General features: G+C 47.8%; 2 protein-coding genes across 4 annotated transcripts in view; one reads left to right on the top strand and one right to left on the bottom strand.

The window, feature by feature from the left end:
- RNFT2 (ring finger protein, transmembrane 2) overlaps positions 1–610 on the bottom strand; it is a 46,033-nt gene extending 45,423 nt beyond the window's left edge. For all 3 annotated transcript variants that reach the window (XM_060683767.2, XM_087880193.1, XM_034405961.3), the window contains exon 1: positions 521–610. The gene's annotated coding sequence lies outside the window, so the exon portion shown is untranslated. The remainder of the gene's footprint in view (positions 1–520) is intronic.
- On the top strand, positions 433–11,462 carry SPRING1 (SREBF pathway regulator in golgi 1). Its single transcript, XM_034405963.3, has 5 exons — positions 433–1,377; positions 5,014–5,170; positions 5,836–5,987; positions 7,838–7,951; positions 8,780–11,462. The coding sequence occupies exons 1-5, from the start codon at positions 1,267–1,269 to the stop codon at positions 8,861–8,863; spliced, it is 618 nt and encodes a 205-aa protein (XP_034261854.1). The 5' UTR covers positions 433–1,266; the 3' UTR covers positions 8,864–11,462.
- Positions 11,463–20,188: the final 8,726 nt, after the last annotated feature.

The following is a 20,188-nucleotide window of genomic DNA, read 5'->3' as shown; positions in this document are numbered from 1 at the left end:
GCAGCTTTCATGGCTACGGTGGGACTAACACTCCCAGTCTCCTGGTGACTGGCCCAAAAATTTTGTCTCCAGGGTTGCATTCTGGCAAAGCTTCAGCTCACTCCAGGTCAGGAACCCCTCGACATCAGACAGAGGTGTGGGGGTGGGGGGTAGATGTAAGAATGCCAGGGAATATGTGGGGTGCGGGGGGGGGAGGGAAAAGGGGGGGGTAGGAGGACACTTCTCTTTTGGTCTAGCCTAGAATTTCAGTGACATGGAAAGGCAGGAAATTCCAAGGTGAGGCTCCATTGAGGAGGGGGACGGGGGATGGAAAGGGGGCAGGCCAAGATCGCCGCTTCGCTTCCAGCATCCCAGCATCCCCCACCCCCAAAACCCGGCTATCTTCCTCCGGATTTTCCTTTTTTGATCCCCCCCTTTTTCCCACCCAGCCACCCACCCAAGAGAATCGCAAGAGAGCGAAACAAGAGACAGGGCTTCGCGCCGCCAGTCGTGGAGCGGGAGGGGGGTTAGCCATTTTTACCTGGTTTCCCCGGGAGCCGGCCGGTCTGACCCTCCCCCAGCTTTTCTCTTTTTTCTTCCCCTCCCCCCACCTTTCGCCAGCCGTGCATGTGACTTCCGACTCCGCCCTTCCCCGGGCATTTGCTTGCGGAGACCCGGAGTTACCCATCGCTGTTTTATCTGGCATTTTTGCGCAGGGCGAAAGCAAGGAAAGCGAGGAAAGGAGGGGCGCGCGGGGTGGGGACCGCAGGGTTGCTTCTCCCCCTCTCCCCCCCTCTCTCTTTCCCTCCCCCCACCCCTCTCCCTCCTTCTTCCTTCTTAATCGGGCCTCTCGCCCTGCTTAATTCGGATCGGCCTCTCCTTAAACCGGATCAGCTCCTCTTCCCTTTCTTCCTGCGCTCCCGTTTCCAGCGGCGTTTCTTTCTCTCTCCTTGTCCCCCCCCCCACTTTCTTGGGCTGGGGGCTTCGGAGAGAGACGGAGGAGGGGGGGCTGCTGCTTTCCTGGGCATTAGTGTGTGGGGGGTCTTCTTGTTTGCAACTCCCACCGCCTTTGACCCCTTTTCTCTTGTCTTCAGCCCCCCCCTTCCTTAAGGGTCTCTCCAACCGGGGTGGGGTAGGGGGCTCCCAGGGGCTGACTGCCCTGGGAATGGGGTGGGGGACGCCCTTTCCCCCCTCTCAGCCCCCGAGGCCAAGGAAGGAGCCGATCCACCGCTTTCTAGCCCCGGCGGCCGGGAGACGCGCGTTCGCTGGCTCGGAGCTTCTTTCCCGATGGTGCAGCTGGTAGCGCTGGTTTGGCGAAGGTTGTTGCGGAAGCGATGGGTGCTGGGCATCGTCTTCGGGCTGTCCCTCATCTACTTCCTTAACAGCACCTTCAAGCAGGTCAGTAGCGCTTGCCTGCCTTGGAAGTCCCATGGGGGGTGGGGTGGGGTGGGGGTGGGGGGCTCTTTTCTTCTTCTTCTCAACAGCCCTGCGAGGGAGGCCGGTGGGCAGACTGGCAGAAGGCGATAGGCGGAGAGGGCTTTGGGAGGCTGAAAGCAGGGGCCTTGGTAGGACAGGGGTCTAAGGCACCCTGTTATTAAGCTGGTTATTAAGACCAGCTGCCTGCAATTACTGCAGGTTCGAATCTCGCCAAGGCTCAAGGTTGACTCAGCCTTCCATCCTTTCTAAGGTAGGTAAATGGAGGAACCAGTTTGTGGGGGCAATAAGCTGACTTTGTATAAATATACAAAAGGATGAAGGCTATTGCTGAGCACATTGTAAGCCTGAGTCTCCGGAGAAGGGCGGCATATAAATCAAATTAAAAATAAATAAATAAATGCTCCCGGTTCGGACCGGATCACCTGATCCGGTAGCGATGGTGGCGTGTGGTTCAGAGAACGGGTAGCAAAAATCCCTGCGCCCACCCTCCATGCAAAAAAATGCTTTGAAAAGCCTCCGAGGATCCCAGCTGAGCCGCATGATCATCAGAGGTTTTTTTTTTTACTTTTAAAAGCATTTTTTCTACAACCTCTTCCGACCAAAAAATGCTTTTAAAAGTTAAAAAAAAAAAAAAAAGCCTCTGAATCCCCCGGCTCAGCTGGGATCCTCAGAGGCTTTTCAAAGCATTTTTTTTCTGCAACCTCTTGGCCGAAGAGGTGACAAAAAAAATGCTTTGAAAAGTCTCTGACGATCCCAGCCGAGTTGCCTGATCAGCAGAGGATTTTCAAAGCGTTAGAAAAAATGCTTTGAAAAGTTTTTTAAAGTTGGCCACGCCCACACAGTCACATTACCCCACCACCACCAAGCCACGCCCACAGAACCAGTAGTAACGCATTTTATATTTCACCCCTGGTTGAAAGGTCCTGGAATGGGGGTCCTTAACGGATCCTGTTTGATCCCGAGAGCAAGTCTGGCCTAAGGGGCTTAAGGCCCCAGGCTAGAAACTGGGAGACTGTGAGTTCTAGTTCTGCTTAAACAGGCTGGGTGGCTTTGGTCCAATCTCTAGGTGATGGTGAGTTCTAGTTCCGCCTTAGGCCTCGAGACAAGTCATCAAGAGGTTGTGAGTTCCAGTTCCATCAAGGGGTGAAATCCATCCAGCAGGTTCTGGCAGGTTCTGCAGAACCGGTAGCGGAAATTTTGAGTAGTTTGGAGAACCGGCAGATACCACCTCTGGCTGGCCCCAGAGTGGGATGGGAATGGGGATTTTGCAGTATCCTTCCCCCAGGAGTGGGGTGGGAATGGAGATTTTGCAGTATCCTTCCCCTGTCACGCCCACCAAGCCACGCCCACAGAACTATAGTAAAAAAAAAAATTGGATTTCACCACTGAGTTCCATCTTAGTCTTGAAAGCTGGCTGGGTGAATCCTAGAGCTGGAAGGGACTTTGGAAGTCCTCTACTCCCACCCCCTGCTCAAGCAGGAAGACCCTCTCTACCCTTTCAAACAATCTTTTCTTGAAAATCTCCAGTGATGAAAATCTCACAATTTCTGGAGGAAAGCCGTTCCACTGATTAATTGTCCTTATTGTCGGGAAATTTCTCCTTCGTTCCAAGTTGGATCTTTTCTTTAATCAGCTTCCACCCATTGCTTCATGTCCTGCCTTCAGGTGCTTTGGAGGTAGATATTGGAGGTTTCTTGGCAACGTTTCGACGAAGTCTCATTTGTCATCTTCAGGCTGGTGTCTTCGGCTTCGTGCTTCTAGGAGCAATGGAGCCCATTGCTTCTAGGAGCCCATTGCTTCTAGGAGCAATAGAGCACATTGCTCCTAGAAGCACGAAGCAGAAGACACCAGCCTGAAGATGACGAATGAGACTTCGTTGAAACGTTGCCAAGAAACCTCCAATTTTACGCGGGAGAAAACCCGAACAACCAAAGACCTACATATATATATGTATATATATATATACCTAATTTTGGCCTAATTTTCCCCCTCTTTTATAAAAGATTTTTAAAATTTTAAATTTTTTAGTATTTATATATTCAATTTTAAATTGGTTTTAAAAGTTTGGGGTTTTAAATTTGTCGGGGCCAAAATTATTTAATTTGATTTTATTCTATTTTTTAAATTTTGTATTGTATGTGTTTTTATTGTTTGGCTGTGCACCGCCCTGAGTCCTTCGGGAGTAGGGCGGTATAGAAATCTAATAAATAAATAAATAAATAAATAAATAAATATATAAGACAGAAATAGTGCTATCCCAGTCTCCCATAAGTCTCAGAACAAACAACACAAGATGTCTGATAAAGCCTGAAAGTGGTGATTTGAGATATCACCCCACTATGGCCATGTAAACAACTTGATCTACATAGAAAAAACCCTGACTAAAAAAGTATTATATATATATATATATATACATACACACACTGTGAATATATACACACACACAGAGAGAGACATACACACACACACACGCACGCACACACACCCCTTTAAGAATGTCCTGGTCCAGATCAATTTAACTTTGAACCAGGGATGATCGATTGCCAACATTTCATCCAGAAACTAACAAGCTACTTTCTGAATTTATTTCAAGTTGAATTCAAAGGTGTCACTCCCCCCCCAAAAAATCTGGCATTGGCAGGGCATTTTAGAACAATGCAAGTAGTCCTCGGTTTACAACGGTTCGTTTAGTGACCGTCCAAAGTTACAAGGGCACTGGAAAAAAGTGACCGACGACTGTTTTTTTCAGGCTTACGATGGTTGCAGCATCCCATTGGTCCCGTGGTCAAAATTCCAATGGTCGGCAAATTTGGTTCATATTTATGACGGTTGCAAAGTCCCCGTGGTCACGTGATCCCTTTTTGTAACCTCCTGACCCGCAAAGTCAATGGGGAATCCAGATTCACTTAACAACTATGTTACTACCGTGTTTCCCCGAAAATAAGCCCTCCCCCGAAAATAAGCCCTCCTCTGAAAATAAGCCCTCCCCGACAGTGGTGGGTTGCCCCCGTTTTGGACCGGTTCTATAGAACCGGTAGTAAAACCGGTGGGAGGCTCCGCCCACCGACCCCGACGTCATCAGGATGCACGTATGCACATGTACGGCCCCCTTGCGAACCGGTAGGAAAGGTAAGTAGAACCCACCCCTGCTCCCTGAAAATATTTAAATGCATGCACAGCGGGTCCCCGCCATTTCCTCTGGTTAGGGTTAGGGAGACAGAGCTGGAAATCAGGTAAGACGGCACGAGGACCCCTGTCTTGCTCCACGTGCCCCAAAATAATAAGACCTCCCCGAAAATAAGGCCAAGCGCTTATTTCGGGGTTCAAAAAGAAATATAAGACAGGGTCTTATTTTCGGGGAAACAGGGTAACTTAACAAATGCAGTGATGCCCTTAAAGGTGGTGGGAAAAGTCGTAAAATTGGGCAAAACTCGCTTAACAAAACGTTTCATATAGCGACATAAATTTGGGGCTCCGTTGTGGTCGTAACTCGAGGACTACCGGTACACAAAGACAACGGACTCTTTCATTCTACTCCACAAAACAAAATCCCAACATCTCCTTTTCGGGTTTCACATGTCTCGTTTTTGCCTTTAGGAAGAGAGAGTGCTGCGGGATCGGAATTTCCCCCAAGCTCAAGACGAAAATCGCCCCATCGCCTGGAAAGTCCATTTCAGCTTGGGGAATAGCAGCCAGCCGAACAACCAATGTCGGAATTCTGTCCAAGGAAAATTGTTGATCACGGATGAGTTGGGTAAGATTTTCACGAATGAAGGCGAATATACATGTCCCAGGATAATGTTGGCCCTTCTTTCTTCCTTCCCCATTTCTTTTTTCCCCTTGGTTTTTTTTTCTTTAAAATTAATAATTAATTGATAATCCCCCAAATTGAAAACGCACGACGGCCAATAAAAATGACCGTGCCTCTGAACCAGGGGTGAAATCCAGCAGGTTCTGACGAACCGGTAGCGGAAATTTTGAGTAGTTCGGAGAACAGCAAATGTCACCTCTGGCTGGCCCCAGAGTGGGGTGGGAATGGAGATTTTGCAATATCCTTCCCCCAGGAGTGGGGAGGGAATGGAGATTTTGCAATATCCTTCTCCCAGGAGTGGAGAGGTAATGGGGATTTTGCAATATCCTTTGCCTGGAGTGGGGTGGAAATGGAGATTTTTCAGTATCCTTCCCCTGCCACCCCCACCAAGCCACGCCCACAGAACCGGTAGTAAATCAGTTTGGATTTCACCACTGCTCTGAATCTTTGCCAAAAACTCAAATAACCGATTCCTTTGGAATCTCTGAAAGCGGCTTCCAAGGTTGGGTGGAATCAGTTTTCAGCCCGATATTTTGGCTTCTGTGCTGTGGCGCGGAGCCTTCCGTTCTCCTTCTGCTCAGCCTCACCTGGAGGGTCTTTTGCGACAGGCTACATCTGCGAAAGGAAGGACGTGCTGGTGAACGGGTGCTGCAACGTGGAGGCGCCCGGTGTCAAGTTGTACAGCTGCGACAGCTGCCTGCCCAGCGGATGTTGCAGTGTCTATGAGGCCTGTGTGTCTTGCTGCTTACAGCCCAACAAGGTAAACGGGTGTAAGGGGATGTGCGAAGGACCTTGGGAGAGGAAGGAAAGAGTTGCAATTGGCGAGAACGTCATAAATTGAGGTCATGGAACCTTCAGGGTTCAGGGTGCCACCAGTAGCCTCTCACCAACCAGTTCGCTCCCATAGAGAGGGGCTCCTCAGGGTGCCGTCGGCCAAGCAATGTCGACTGGTGGCCCCCAGGGGGAGAGCCTTCTCTGTGGGGGCACTTGCCATCTGGAATGAGCTCCCCCTGGAGATACGGAGGATCCAAGATTTACGCACTTTCCGCCGCGCCCTAAAAATGTTTTTACTCCAACAGGCTGGTCTGGCCTAACTCTCCCATTTAAATTGGGTTTTAAATGTTTTACATAAATTGGATGTTTTTAAATTTGTTTTTGAGCCCAAATTATTTAATCTATTTTTAATAGCTTTTAACTTTTGTATGTTATTTGTATTTTTATCTTGGCTGCTCACCGCCCTGAGTCCCCAGGGAGTAGGGCGGTAAATAAATAAATAAATAAATAAATGAATGAATGAATGAATGAATGAATGAATGAATGAATGAATGAATGAATGTGGTGCGCTTGCCAGGTGCTCAAAATTCAGTCACATGACCATGGAGGAAGCCAGGACATCAGAACTTTGAAAGCAGGACATAAATCCTACCTATACAGCCATACCTCGGTACACAACTGCTTTAAAACTCGTCGCATTTTGACGTGAAAATTTTGTCCTGCTACTCGTCATTTGTTTGGTACTTGATACTAGAAGAACCAAACCCTAGAACAGTGATGGCGAACCTTTTTGGCACTGAGTGCCGAAATGGGAGCGCGTGTGTGTGGGGGAGCGCTGGAAACCAGAAGAGCAGCTCCTCGGTGCACATGTGTGGGAGCGCCAGAAACCAGAAGCTCAGCTTCCCAGCGTGCGCATGTGTGCCAGGGAGCTGCTCTTCTAGTTTCCAGAGCTCCCACACGTGCGAAGACCAGCTGGGCAGTGCGCATGTGCTTGCCGAAATCCGGAACAGCAATGGGTGACGGCTGGTGCGCCTGGAGAGATGGCCTTGCGTGCCACTTCCAGCACATGTGCCATAAGTTCGCCATCAAGGCCCTAGAACTGTGATGCGGAACCTATGGCATGCGTGCCACGGGTGGCACGCAGAGCCCTCTGGGCACGTGAGCCATCGCCCCAGCTCAGCTCCACCGGGCATGTGTGCATGCCTCCCGCCGGCCAGCTGATTTTCGGGTCTGTTGTCCATGTGTGGGTGGCGGTGCACATGCAGAGAGGTCGCATGAGCATTGCATTAGGGGTTATAAGTGCAGGGAAGCCTACTAGACCCAAAATGGGGCACGGGGGTGCAGTGCAGCATCTCCCCCTCCATAGTCCGTTTTTGCTCCCAGTAGGCTGCAGGGAGGCCTACTAGGCCCAAAACGGGGCGCAGAGGGAACCATGTATGCATGTGCAGGGAGCCTGGGGTGTGTGTGTGTGTTGCGCACGCATTGCATTATGGCACACAACAACAAAAAGGTTCGCCACCACTGCCCTAGAACTTGTCAGTACCGGCTGCCTGGTGATTCGCGACCCTTTCTGGCCATAACAAAAGGTCATTGGTTAAGTCACATGGATTGCTTGGTCCTTGTTTTTAGTAGTTGCAGTTGTCCCGCTTCCCAGAAACAATTAATGGCGAGTATCGGGGTACCACTGTAATTCCTGGGAGACGATTGGCTGATTCATGTCGTAGGGAGAGGAGCTAAATGAAACCCTTCTCCATTGGGCACTTCTGGTTTTCGTGAGCTACCTGATTATTATTATTGTTATTTCCCCCCCCCCCCCCAATCTTCTTGCCTTTATAGCAACAGCTCCTTGAGCATTTTCTAAACCGAGCGGCGGTGGCCTTTCGGAATCTCTTCATGGCTGTGGAAGATCACTTTGAGCTCTGCCTGGCCAAGTGCAGGACCTCCTCCCAGGTAATAAGGGAAGGGAAATTGTGCGGGGGCTCCATCACCGGAGGCTTTTCAAGAAGAGATCGGACAGCCCTTTGTCCGGAATGGTATAGAGCAGATCTGGGCATTTTAGGGCCATTGGGCCACATCTGGTCCTTTGACTGACCCTGTTTTGCTCATGTGAGGACAATCAGAAATTAGAAATCAAATGTAAATTAAGGGCATGCCGTGCGATTCCACATTATCATAGCTTTAATGGTAATATGTATTCTTGCCGGTTGCAGCTTATTGAAATCTCCTCCTCCCCTTCTTCTTCTTCTTCTCCTCCTCCTCCTCCTCCTCCTCCTCCTCCTCCTCCTCCTCCTCCTCCTCCTCCTTTCTCTTCTTCTTTCTCCTCCTCCTCCCCTTCTCCTTCTCCTTCTCCTTCTCCTCCACCCCTCTTCCTCCTCCTCCTCCTCCTTCTTCTCCTTCTTCCTCTTCCTCCTCTTCTTCCTCTTCCTCTTCCTCCTTTGTCTCCTCTACCATCTCCTCCTCCTGTTTCCCAGACCAACTGGACTGTTTTTTTTCCTTGAGAAACAAGAAGAAAATGTTTTGCTTCTCATCCAAGAAGCTTCATCGCTTTTGGCAGGACAGGGGGGGAGGACTATGGAGGGATGTTTCCCAGAACTTAAAAAATGCCCCATCCCCCTTTTGCCTGAGTAATAGTTCTTGCATGCTTCTTTCACCGTCACCTTCCCATCTACAGAGACCGAACAAGGGAGCTTCGCCTTCTCCGTGGCGTTTCCTAGTTCCTCCGGTTCCTCTTGACTGGCGCAAAACTTTCTTCTCTTGTCTTTTTCTCTCCTTCCCCAGAGCGTGCAACATGAAAACACCTACCGCAACCCCATTGCCAAATACTGCTATGGGGAATTCCCCCCCGATCTTCTGTCGGTGTGAAAGTGCTGGAGAAACTGACCAGGACTTAAAATGAGACTTGAAGCATTGGCAGAGAGTGAGAATTTGGTAACCGGCTGGTTGAGTCCCTTCGGCAATCCCCAACTTCACCTTCCGAATTGTTTAGCCTGCTGCCCTGTCTCTGCAGCTGCGATGTGGAGCAAAACGGGTGGAAATCGACGAATAGCTGGATTCAAAGGTTCGCATCATGGGCTCAGCTGAAATTCGGACCTAAGACTTTCAAGTTCCTCCTCAATCTCAGTCCCGTGGGACCCCTGGTAGATGGAGAAAGCCATCGGAATAGCCAAGAGCACAGACAGGCATTCTTGATGGGAACGGCTGAAAAATTTATTCAAGCGATGAGAAGATACTTGATGAGTGGTGCGGCGGCCTAGAGGTGGAGCTCTCGCCTCACATTCAAGGAGGCTGTGAGTTCGATCCTAGGTAGAGGCAGGTATTTCTCTCTCTCTGGACAGACTGAGAATATATCTGCCGAACAAAACTCCGCATTGGTGACAGGAAGGGTATCCGGCCATTCAAACACCCTGCTAGCTCCATTCAGTTGCCCAGATTCCACCCCGCAAGGGATTACACGGTCGTTAAAAGACAATGATGAATGAGAAGATACTTGTATTAGACCGATAGGTTTTTGTGAATCCTGCACTATACTTCTGTTGACTCCCCTCTAAGGTAAACACAGCAAAGCACTAACATGGTTGGCTGGGGAATTTTGTGAATTGAAGTCCGCAAGTCATAAAGTTGCCAAGGTTGGAGATCCCTGGCTTAGCTGAACCTTCTGGAGCTTGGTCTTTCCAGATGTGTTGAGGTGCAGCATCCTCCATGACCAACTTCTGGGTTCTTTCATCTCCACAATCCTGGCAAGGTTTCAGTCTGGGAAAAAGGATAGAAGGGGAATTGAGGATGGTTCTTGATTTAGAATATCCCAGAACAGAGTTCTGGATTCATCAGAGAAAAGAAGGAGGCGTATTCTCTCCTTAGATAGAAATTTGAATTGGTTGCCTTGATCTCTGGCCTCCCGTTTCTAAGATTGGTTGTCAATTCCCTGAAAGAAGCATCCGTTTTTAGTAACTGGGTGATGAGCTTGTCGATCGAAAGGTCGGCAGTTCAGCGGTTCGAATCCCTAGTGCCGCGTAACAGGGTGAGCTCCCATTCCTGGTCCCAGCTTCTGCCAACCTAGCAGTTCGAAAGCAGGTAAAAAAAATGCAAGTAGAAAAATAGGGACCACCTTTGGTGGGAAGGGAACAGCGTTCCATGCGCCTTTGGCATTGAGTCATGCCGGCCACATGACCACGGAGACTCTTCGGACAGTGCTGGCTCTTCGGCTTTGAAACGGAGATGAGCACTGCCCCCTAGAGTCGGGAACGACTAGCACAGATGTGCGAGGGGAACCTTTACCTTTTATGCATGTTGTACTCTCTTCCGATTTTCCCAAGTGGATGTCCTCTCTGTTGGGTCACAGTTCTCGTCATTCTCAATAGGTTATGGCCATAAAATGGCAACGGGGTGACCGCAGAGGCTGCGGAAGGCAGATGGGAGAAGATTGCAAGAATTCTTTTGACGTCTCAGAAACACCAAAACTTAATTATCAGCAAGCTGGATTTCAAGACAGGGAGACCTGCTTTTTTGTCTTCCTATTTTTCTGACTTTCGACATCGCTTGGAATATCGGAGAAATCGAACCGTCTAGTTACGGGCAATGGGTCTCTAGGGGAAAGAGCTTTTAAAAAGATTAGATAGATTTGTGGAAAGAGAAGACTAGGTTATTAATCATCATAGCATTTTAGTTTGAAGTGGAAAGAGGGGTGTAAACTGTTAGCTTTGCGCTTCTCTGTCTGCTTTATCACTAAAAAAAAGGCGCTGTATCGAACCTGATGGACCAAAGAACACCTCTTAAACGAAACAATAGACGGAATTATTAAGATTAAGGGAAAATGTGGTTTCTATCATGTTTCTAGGTTGTAAATTGTAGGATAAGGTAGTCTTCAACTTTACGACTGTATTTGAAGCTAGAGTTATCCTGTAAGTCATTGCAGTCGTTAAGCAGTTCGCCATCTGACCGCTCCCGATTTTTGCAGTGGTTGTTAAGCAGATCCATTTTATCCAATGGGTGTTTCTGGGAAACTGGAAAGTAAATGCCGGAAAACGCACAAAAAGCTTTTGAAAATTGCAGCCGTGTGACAGCCACGAATGACTATAAATATGAGCCAATTGCCAAGCACCCAAAAATATGATCCCATGACTGCAAGGGGTGGGGTGGGGTCTTCAGAACTTGAAAAAAATTGGATTCCAAGTACCTTTCAGAGAGCCTGTCGTAACTTGAAACAGTTGCTAGGCAACTGGTTGTTAAGCGAGGACTACCTGTACAGGCATAAACGTCAAAGGGGCGTGAAGGCTGAGCTGAACTCATCATGGCATCTAGCAGAATTTAGTTTGAATGTAACTCCTTCTCGTGTATTTAGAAGTAAATGGACACTCCAAGGTTTCCCTATCATTTCCCTGCCCTTGTTAACTATTCTGAACATTGTTTTGTGAATTTTTGCATTGGCCTAATAAAAGTATTGCCCTGACAGGTATACATCTAATTCTCCCAGCGTTTTTCTCGTGAATTTTCAGTTTGTAGCAAGGCGAGCATCATAACTAACATTTCCCCCCATAGCTTCCTCCTGACTTTATGGGACAAATTTGAATGATTCCTGACTTTCTGCTGCCCCCTAGTGGAGATACATGAACACAACTTGATGCTTTACAACAAGGTCTCCAAACTTGGTGTTGTGACCTAGGCCCAATTGGTTATTACAATCAGTCCTAAACAAATATATTTTATTAGAATAGCTGAGAATTACTTCATTCTCAGCTTAGTCCAAATTAAGTCCAAAACAAATTCTTCGTAAACAATCCTTCGGCCTTATCACCAACCTTTGTCTCCTTTGGCACCTTGCCAAAGGCTTTCCTTGGCAAAAGTTCAGAAGCAAGAGATGCTGACAAGAAACAAATGTAGCAACGTTGCTTTCCTACAAAGATCCCAGGAGCTGTTGCTGCTCTTTTAAGCCTTCTGGGAGGGGCCAATCATCTCCTGGCCTTACTCCTGAGTTGTCCTCTTTGCTTTAGCTGCTCTTGCCTTCTGGCAGCTCTTTGCATGCGTGCACTAGGAACAGGCTCCTCCTGTTCCTCTGCCTCTCTGCTGTCTGCCTCTGGAGGCTCCGGAGTCCGTTCATTGCTCCCAGATGGCCCTGGCCCCATCTCTGCCTCTGACGCAGAGCCCTCATCTGGGCCTTCCCCTGTCTCCAGGATTGGTCCATTCTCCTCCCCAGCCTCCTCACTGTCCGACTCCGCTGCCAGCTCCACAGGCTGCTGGCGGACCACAACACTTGGATCTTTCTGGACCCAAAGTTGCACCATCCATCTTCACCCAAGATGAAGGCCATCGACAAACTCACCCCAAAGGCCTTCACATTTGATTTATGTTTCTAATGGCCAGTTAAACCTTCAATGCTGTATTTTATTTGCCCATTAAGGTCTCCAATGCTTTTCTGCAAGCCCATCCTACAGGCAGATAATAAGGTTCATGCAATGCGGAGGTGTGATCTTGAGCTGGGTGTGATTTCATTTCATCCTAGAGAACTCAAACCACCTTCAAAAGAGTTTCTCTTTTTGAGAAAAGGTGGTTTAAAAGTCAATTAGAGCCTTGGTGGCGCAGCAGACTAAAGTGCTATTAAGTAGCACCAGCTGCCTGCAATTACTGCAAGTTCGAATCTCACCAGGCTCAAGGTTGACTCAGCCTTCCATCCTTCCGAGGTAGGTAAAATGAGGACCCGGATTGTGGGGGCAATAAGCTGACTTTGTATAAAAAAGAACACCGCTTAAGGGTGGGGTGAAAGCCCTACTAAGCAGGTATATACAAAAGTATGAAGGCTATTGCTTAACGCATTGTAAGCCGCCCTGAGTCTCCGGAGAAGGGCGGCATATAAATTGAACCAATAAAACAATAATAATAAACAACAGAGGTCCTAGCTGTGGATCTGAAACAAATGAGTGTGTTCCACTTTGTGACTCTGTTGTGAGCACAGGGTGGTGGTGACTGGTTTGGCAGGATAGCTTTTGATCCAACGATGCAGATTAAAAGCGAGCAACAGGCCTTATCTTTGCTATTATAATGAATAGGATTAATTGATTCTATGAACTTAATAGGATGATTAAAGGCCTGGAGACTTAAACATATGAAGAAAGGTTGCAGGAACTGGGTATGGCTACTTTAGAGAAGAGAGGATTAGGGGTGGCAGGATAGCAGTCTTCCAGTATTTGAGGGGCTGCCACAAAGAGGAGGGGGTCGACTTATTTTCCAAAGCACTGGACAGGGCAAGACAAGAAACGATGGATGGAAACTAACCAAGGAGAGAAGCAACCTGGAATTAAGGAGAAACTTCCTAACAGTGAGGATCATTAACCAGTGGAACAGCTCGCCACCAGAAGTTGTGGGTGGAGGTTTTTTAAGAAAGACTGGACAGTCACGTGTCTCAAACTGTATAGGGTCTCCTGATTGAGCAGGTGGGGTTGGACTAGAAGACCTCCAAGGTCTCTTCCAGCTCTGTTCTGATTGATAATTTCTGCTTATCAAGTGTTTTTCAACCTCGGCGAGTTTTAAGACATGTGGACTTCCACTCCCAGAATTCCCCTGCTGGTTGTGGAATTGTGGGAGCTGAAGTCCACACACAGTCTACGGTTGAGAAATTCTGCCCCCATCTTTCCGTGATAGTAGGAAAAAGTCCCCACTGCTACAGATAACACAGGTGGATTACGAGTAAGATAGGTGAAACGCCAGCCGTAGAAACAGGTTAGCTTCTACCAGCTAAGAGAGAACATACACTAACTGATGGCTGAATGAATTGAAGAAGCTCCTGGCATACTAAATAGGTTTTTCAAACCTATGCACTTAAAAGAATAGTGGAAATGCCATCCTGTTAGTTAAAGGAAGGATCTGGGCCAGGGGTGAAATCCAGCAGGTTCTGACAGGTTCGGGAGAACCGGTAGCAGAAATTTTGAGCAGTTCGGAGAACCGGCAAATACCATCTCTGGCTGGCCCCAGAGTGGGGTGGGAATGGGGAATTTACAGTATCCTTCCCCCTGGAGTGGGGAGGGAATGGGGATTTTGCAGTATCCTTCCCCCTGGAGTGGGGAGGGAATGGGGATTTTGCAGTATCCTTCCCCCTGGAGTGGGGAGGGAATGCAGATCTGGGATTTTAAATTGGAAATGCCGATGATTTAATTTATTTTAGTTTTTTCTTAACTTTTGTACTATATATGTTTTAAGTTTGGCTGTCCACCGCCCTGAGTCCCCCTGGGGAGAAGGGCGGTATATAAGTTGAATTAATAAATAAATACTAATAAATAATGGAGATTTTGCAGTATCCTTCCTCTGCCATGCCTACCAAGCCACACCATGCCCACAGAACCGGTAGTAAAAAAAAAAATGTGGATTTCACTGCTGATCTGGGCCTTTTTTTCTGCACGGGAGACCTCAAACAAGGTGTCACCGTTTCCTCAAAAGCCCACCTGTAGCCCGTCAACGAAGTTCTAGAACCAATCTCAAAGCCTAAAGAATGAGAAAGTTGCATTCTTTTTTTTTTTTTTGGCTCTCTCTTCCCAGAACTTCAAACAAATTACTCAAGACAGCAAGCCCCTCCCCCACTACCGTCTCCTCAACACGTTGCCCTCCAGAAATCTTAGATGACGCTTTCCATAACTAACGTGTCATCCGACGCTTCTGAAGGACATTGCCCGCTGAGGAAGGGCCAAGACGGACAGATACTTGGCATCCGTCGCTGGGTTATGAAATACGTCCTTAATTTTATATCTCTTTCCCCGAGCAAATCCTGCTGATCTCTGGTGGGAGGAGGAGAGGGCAACCCAAGGGATTCGGGAAGACAATTTGTCACCCAGAGGTACGTCTTCCAGCGGGGCTGACAGAGAAAAATCTACATCTCCGTTTGATGAAGTGCCTGCCAAGCTACGTTTTCCCCTGGGTGGGTCAAAGGGCCAGGAAACGAAGCCCAGAAAACAACAGTGGAGTATCAGGTCTTAGGAGATGAATCATTTTAATCTCCTTTGACAACATTGGTTCTTTTGGAGGTTCTCCCTAGCTCATCCTGCAGGATTCTTTTTATACATACATACATATGTGTGTGTGTGTGTTTTTCCTCTAGCCAGGTTTTTCCTACGTAACCTAGTTCAGGGCTGCAGAAAAACCTTGGTTACGTAGGAAAAACCTGGCTAGAGGAAAAACACACATAAATCCTACGAAGAAGTAAGAAAATATATATTCTTACTTCTTCGTAGGATTTATGTGTGTTTTTCCTCTAGCCAGGGGCACATTTGATATGCCAGTTATATTGTAGGGCTGTGATGCTCCTCCCCTTGAGGAGCACCTGGAGGCTCCAGCTGGTGCAGAATGCGGCTGCGCGGGTGATCACGGGAGCGACATGGCGCTCCCATATAACACCTCTCCTGCGCGAGCTGCATTGGCTCCCAGTGGTCTTCCGGGTGCGCTTCAAGGTTTTGGTTATCACCTTTAGAGCGCTCCATGGCTTAGGGCCAGGGTACTTACGAGACCGCCTGCTGCTACCGATAACCTCCCACCGGCCAATACGCTCCCACAGAGAGGGCCTCCTCAGGGTGCCGTCGGTCAAACAATGTCGGCTGGCGGCCCCCAGGGGGAGGGCCTTCTCTGTGGCAGCCCCCGCCCTCTGGAACGAGCTACCTCCCGGAATACGGCTGATCCCGGATCTCCGCACTTTCCGTAAGGCCCTGAAGACGTTTTTATTTCAGCAAGCCGGCCTGGCCTGAATAGGTTTTATGGGTTTTTAAATTGTATTGCTAGGGGTTTTAAACTGGGGCGGCCGTTTAATTTAATTTATTTTTAATTCTTTTAACTTTTATATTGTATGTTATTTTAATTCTCGGCTGTTCACCACCCTGAGTCCCTTCGGGGAGAAGGGCGGGATATAAATTTAATAATAAATAAAATAAATAAATAAATGGTGAACCTATAGCACAGGTGGCACAGATGGCACATGGAGCCGTATCAGTGGGCACGCGAGCATTGCCGTAGCTCAGCTCCAGCGGGATTGTGTGCGCCGGCCAGCTGATTTTTGGGCCTTTCGGTCCTACCAGAAGTTGGGAAATGGGCTGTTTCCGGCCTCCGGAGGGCCTCCAGGAGGGTGGGGAAGGCTGTTTTTGCCCTCCCCAGGTTCCTAGAAAGCTTCTGGAGCCTGGGGAGGGTGAAAAACAGGCCTACCGGGCCCACTGTGCCATCATGTGCTAAAACTGGGGGGGGGCGCATGTGCATGCACAGGGGCAGGGGCATACACATGGGTGACCTCGCCGCGCTCCCCCTGCTTTTGGCACACAACGGCAAAAAGGTTAGCCATCACTGTTGTAGGGGCTCCGTCACTGGAGGTTTCAAGAAGAGATTGGATAGCTGACTTTGTATAAAATAGAACACCACTCGGGGGGGCCAAAAAGCCCTACTAAGCAGGTATATACAAAAGTATGAAGGCTATTGCTTAACGCATTGTAAGCCGCCCTGAGTCTCCGGAGAAGGACGGCATATATAAATCAAACTAATAAATAAATAAAATAAATAAAATCCACTTAGGGTTAGGGTTAGGCCCCCATGAATTCGGACAGAAAAATGGACATCGCCAACGAATTCGGAGCACATGGGTATGTTTAGATGGGCACTGCCTTTTCGAGTCTGGCTTATCTGCATTTCTTGGTAAAACACATGGAAAAATCCCAGTGGTGAAATCCAATATTTTTTATTACCGGTTCTGTGGGCGTGGCTTGGTGGGCGTGGCAGAGGAAAGGTACTGCAAAATCTCCATTTCCATCCCACTCCAGAGGAAGGATACTGCAAAATCCCCATTTTCTCCCGATCAGCTGGGACTTGGGAGGCAGAGAATAGGAAGGATACTGCAAAATCCCCATTCCCTTCCCATTCCTGGGGGAAGGATATTGCAAAATCTCCATTCCCACCCCACTCCAGGGGAAGGATACTTCAAAATCTCCATTTCCACCCCACTCCAGAGGAAGGATACTGCAAAATCCCCATTCCCTCCCCACTCCTGGGGGAAGGATATTGCACAGTCTCCATTCCCACCCACTTTGGGGCCAGCCAGAGGTGGTATCTGCCGGTTCTCCGAACTACTCAAAATTTCCGCTCCCGGTTTTCCAGAACCTGTCAGAACCTGCTGGATTTCACCCCTGAACAATCCCATTGGAGGGAAAATCCATTTAGGATTAGGCCCAGTGGTGGGTTTCAATTTTTTTTTTACTACCGGTTCTGTGGGCGTGGCTTGGTGGGCGTGGCAGGGGAAGGATACTGCAAAATCTCCATTCCCACCCCACTCCAGGGGAAGGTTACTGCAAAATCCCCATTTCCTCCCGATCAGCTGGGACTTGGGAGGCAGAGAATAGATGGTGGTGGGGTCAGTCAGAATTTTTACTACCGGTTCTCTGAACGACTCAAAATTTCCGCTACCGGTTCGCCAGAACTGGTCAGAACCTGCTGAAACCCACCTCTATGAATTCAGACATTTCCTGGTAAAGTACATTTCTTGGTAAAATACATGGGAAAATCCCATTGGTGGGAACATCCAGTTAGGTTTTAGGGTGAGCGATTCAAGGTCCCTTCCAACTCGTTTATTCTATTAAAAGCTGCTGAAAATACAACTGGGTATTGGACAGTGAAAATATTTCCAACCTTTGGCCAGGAGAGGGCGCCCTTTCCCTACAAATCCAAGACTCCCCAAAGCTGTCAAACAGGTCCAACCAATCTTCCTATTTCTCCCCACAACAACAACCCTTTTGAGGTGGGTTGGGTTGAGAAAAGAAGGACTGGTCCAAATTCACCCAGCTGGCTTTCATGCCTAAGGTGGGACTCAAACTCATATGGCTCATGTGACTCGGTAAAAGAACTACAAAATAGAGAAATTCAGTAAAGGAGAATATTTGTAGCTCAGGTCCTTGGTGCTCTCTGAACTTGATTCTTTTCTTGCAGATGTTTCGTGACCCAAGTAGGTAACATCATCAGTGCTAGAAGGGAGTGGGGGTTGTGGAGAGGAGGAGGAAGACTGTGGGGTCCTTGGTGCTCTCTGAGCTTGACTGGTTTTCTTGCAGACGTTCTTCTCGCCTCTCTTTTTTCTCTCTCTCTTTCTCTCCTCTTTCTTCTCTCTCCCCCTCACTTTCTTCTTTCTCTCTTTCTTCTCTCTCTCCTTCACTTTCTTCTTTCTCTCTTTCTTCTCTCTCTCCCTCACTTTCTTCTTTCTCTTTCTTCTGTCTTTCTTCTCTCTTTCTCTCCTTTTTCTTCTCTCTCTCCCTCACTTTCTTCTTTCTCTTTCTTCTGTCTTTCTTCTCTCTTTCTCTCCTTTTTCTTCTCTCTCTCCCTCACTTTCTTCTCTCTCTCTTTCTTCTCTTTCTCTCTTTCTTCTCTCTCTATGTCTCCTCTCTTTCTCTATCTTTCTTCTCTCTCCCCCTCACTTTCTTCTTTCTTTCTTCTCTCTTTCTTCTTTCTCTCTTTCTCTCTCTCTTTCTCTCCTATTTCTTCTCTCTCTTTCTTCTCTCTCTCCCTCACTTTCTTCTTTCTCTTTCTTCTGTGTCTCTCTTTCTTCTCTCTTTCTCTCTCTTTCTCTCCTTTTTCTTCTCTCTTTCCATCACTTTCTTCTCTCTCTCTCTTTCTTCTCTCCTCTTTCTTCTCTCACTCTCTCCCTTTCTTCTCTCTTTCTCTCTTCTCTCTTTCTCCTCTCTTCCTTCATTTTCTCCTCTCTTCTCTTTCTTCTCTCTCCCCCTCACTTTCTTCTCTCTCTCTCTCCCTTTCCTCCCTCCCTTTCTCTCTCTCTTGTCATTTTCTGGCTCTGGCTGTCTCCCCCAGGGAGCCCGTGGTTTCATTTAAGAAAAGCTGTTGATAATCAGCTGAATTGGGTTTTAATGGGGTTCGTGCCGTTAGGAGAGGAATCAAATCAGTGCCTAATTGTCATGCAGAAGACACAGATACAAGGAATTCGGAAGGGGGTGGGTGGGTGAATTGGTGGTGGTACACAAAGGCATGAGGAACCTGTCTGGGCAAACAGCAACCTGTCCCTGTAAGCAGGAGGCTTAGTAGGAGCCAAAGGGACAAATCCAGCAAACTGCCCTTCAAACACAACAGCCCAGCTGCTCTACTAAGACCTAAATCTGTAGATTACACCTAGTTACTAATAGCTCAAAGTGATAGATTTTCCTCGCTGGGCTTGGAAAGGAACCTGCTTTTCCTGCTGTGATATTCAGCGGCTGTTCAGCTATTCAAACGTCTCTCGAGCTGCAGGGAAATGAAAGCAGAAAATCTCCCTTAACTGATTTATTTGTTAACCCGAAACCTCTGCAAGAAAGCAGGAGACCTTTGTACCTTCCCAATCCGAATCCTATACAGGTAGTCCTCGACTTGCATCATTCTGTTCAATGGCACTGAAAAAAAAGTGTCCTTTTTCACGCTTACGACCCACGGCAGCACCATCCCCATGGTCGCGTGATCAAAAATTCAGAGGCTTGGCCACTGACTTGTATTTATGACGGTTGCAGTGTCCTGGGGTCTCCTTTGCAACCTTCTGACAAGCAAAGGCAACGGGAAAGGGAAATTCACTTACTAAGTTCACAGCTGCAGTGATTCACTTGACACCTGTGGCAAGAAAAGTCGTACAAGGGGGCAAAACTCACCTAACTGTCTCACTTAGCAACTGATAATTTGGGCTCAATTGTGGTCGTACGTTGAGGACTTCCTTTCTTTAGAAGTGAATTTTAAAAAAAAAACAGATCCTGTTGATTTGAAACAATATTGTTTCAAAGGTTTTGGGGGGGATGAAAAAAACCCCAAACCCTCCATTTGACAGACTCTTGAGAAAAAACACCAATTCTTCTTGAGTTTTAAAATGGGATAAACGTAGAGAGGCACTCAAAAAGGGGGAAGAAGACTGTATAGAGAAAATTACATCTATAACAGAATAACAGGAGAGTTGGAAGGGACCTTGGAGGTCTTCTAGTCCAACCCCCTGCTTAGGCAGGAAACCCTACACCACTTCAGACAAATGGTTGTCCAATCTCGTCTTAAAAACTTCCAGTGTTGGAGCATTCACAACTTCTGAAGTTCTCTTGATTCATTGTTCTCACTGTCAGGAAATTTCTCCCTTAGTTCTAGTTGCTTCTCTCCTTGATGAGTTTCCATCCGTTGCTTTTTGTCCTGCCTTCAGGTGCTTTAGAGAATAGCTTGACTCCCTCTTCT

Source organism: Pantherophis guttatus, chromosome 17 (assembly GCF_059756535.1).
Source record: "Pantherophis guttatus breed Tessera chromosome 17, ASM5975653v1, whole genome shotgun sequence".
Classification (NCBI taxonomy): Eukaryota; Metazoa; Chordata; class Lepidosauria; order Squamata; family Colubridae; genus Pantherophis; species Pantherophis guttatus.
The sequence above is the reverse complement of the archived record's forward strand: the minus strand, read 5'-3'. Positions and strand labels throughout refer to the sequence as shown.

Excerpts from the sequence above, each read along its gene's own strand:
- SPRING1 (XM_034405963.3), top strand. The coding sequence starts at position 1,267 with ATGGTGCAGCTGGTAGCGCTGGTTTGGCGAAGGTTGTTGCGGAAGCGA. Across the intron at positions 1,378-5,013 it reads TTAACAGCACCTTCAAGCAG|GAAGAGAGAGTGCTGCGGGA; the intron begins GTCAGTAGCGCT and ends TTTTGCCTTTAG. Across the intron at positions 7,952-8,779 it reads AGTGCAGGACCTCCTCCCAG|AGCGTGCAACATGAAAACAC; the intron begins GTAATAAGGGAA and ends CTCCTTCCCCAG.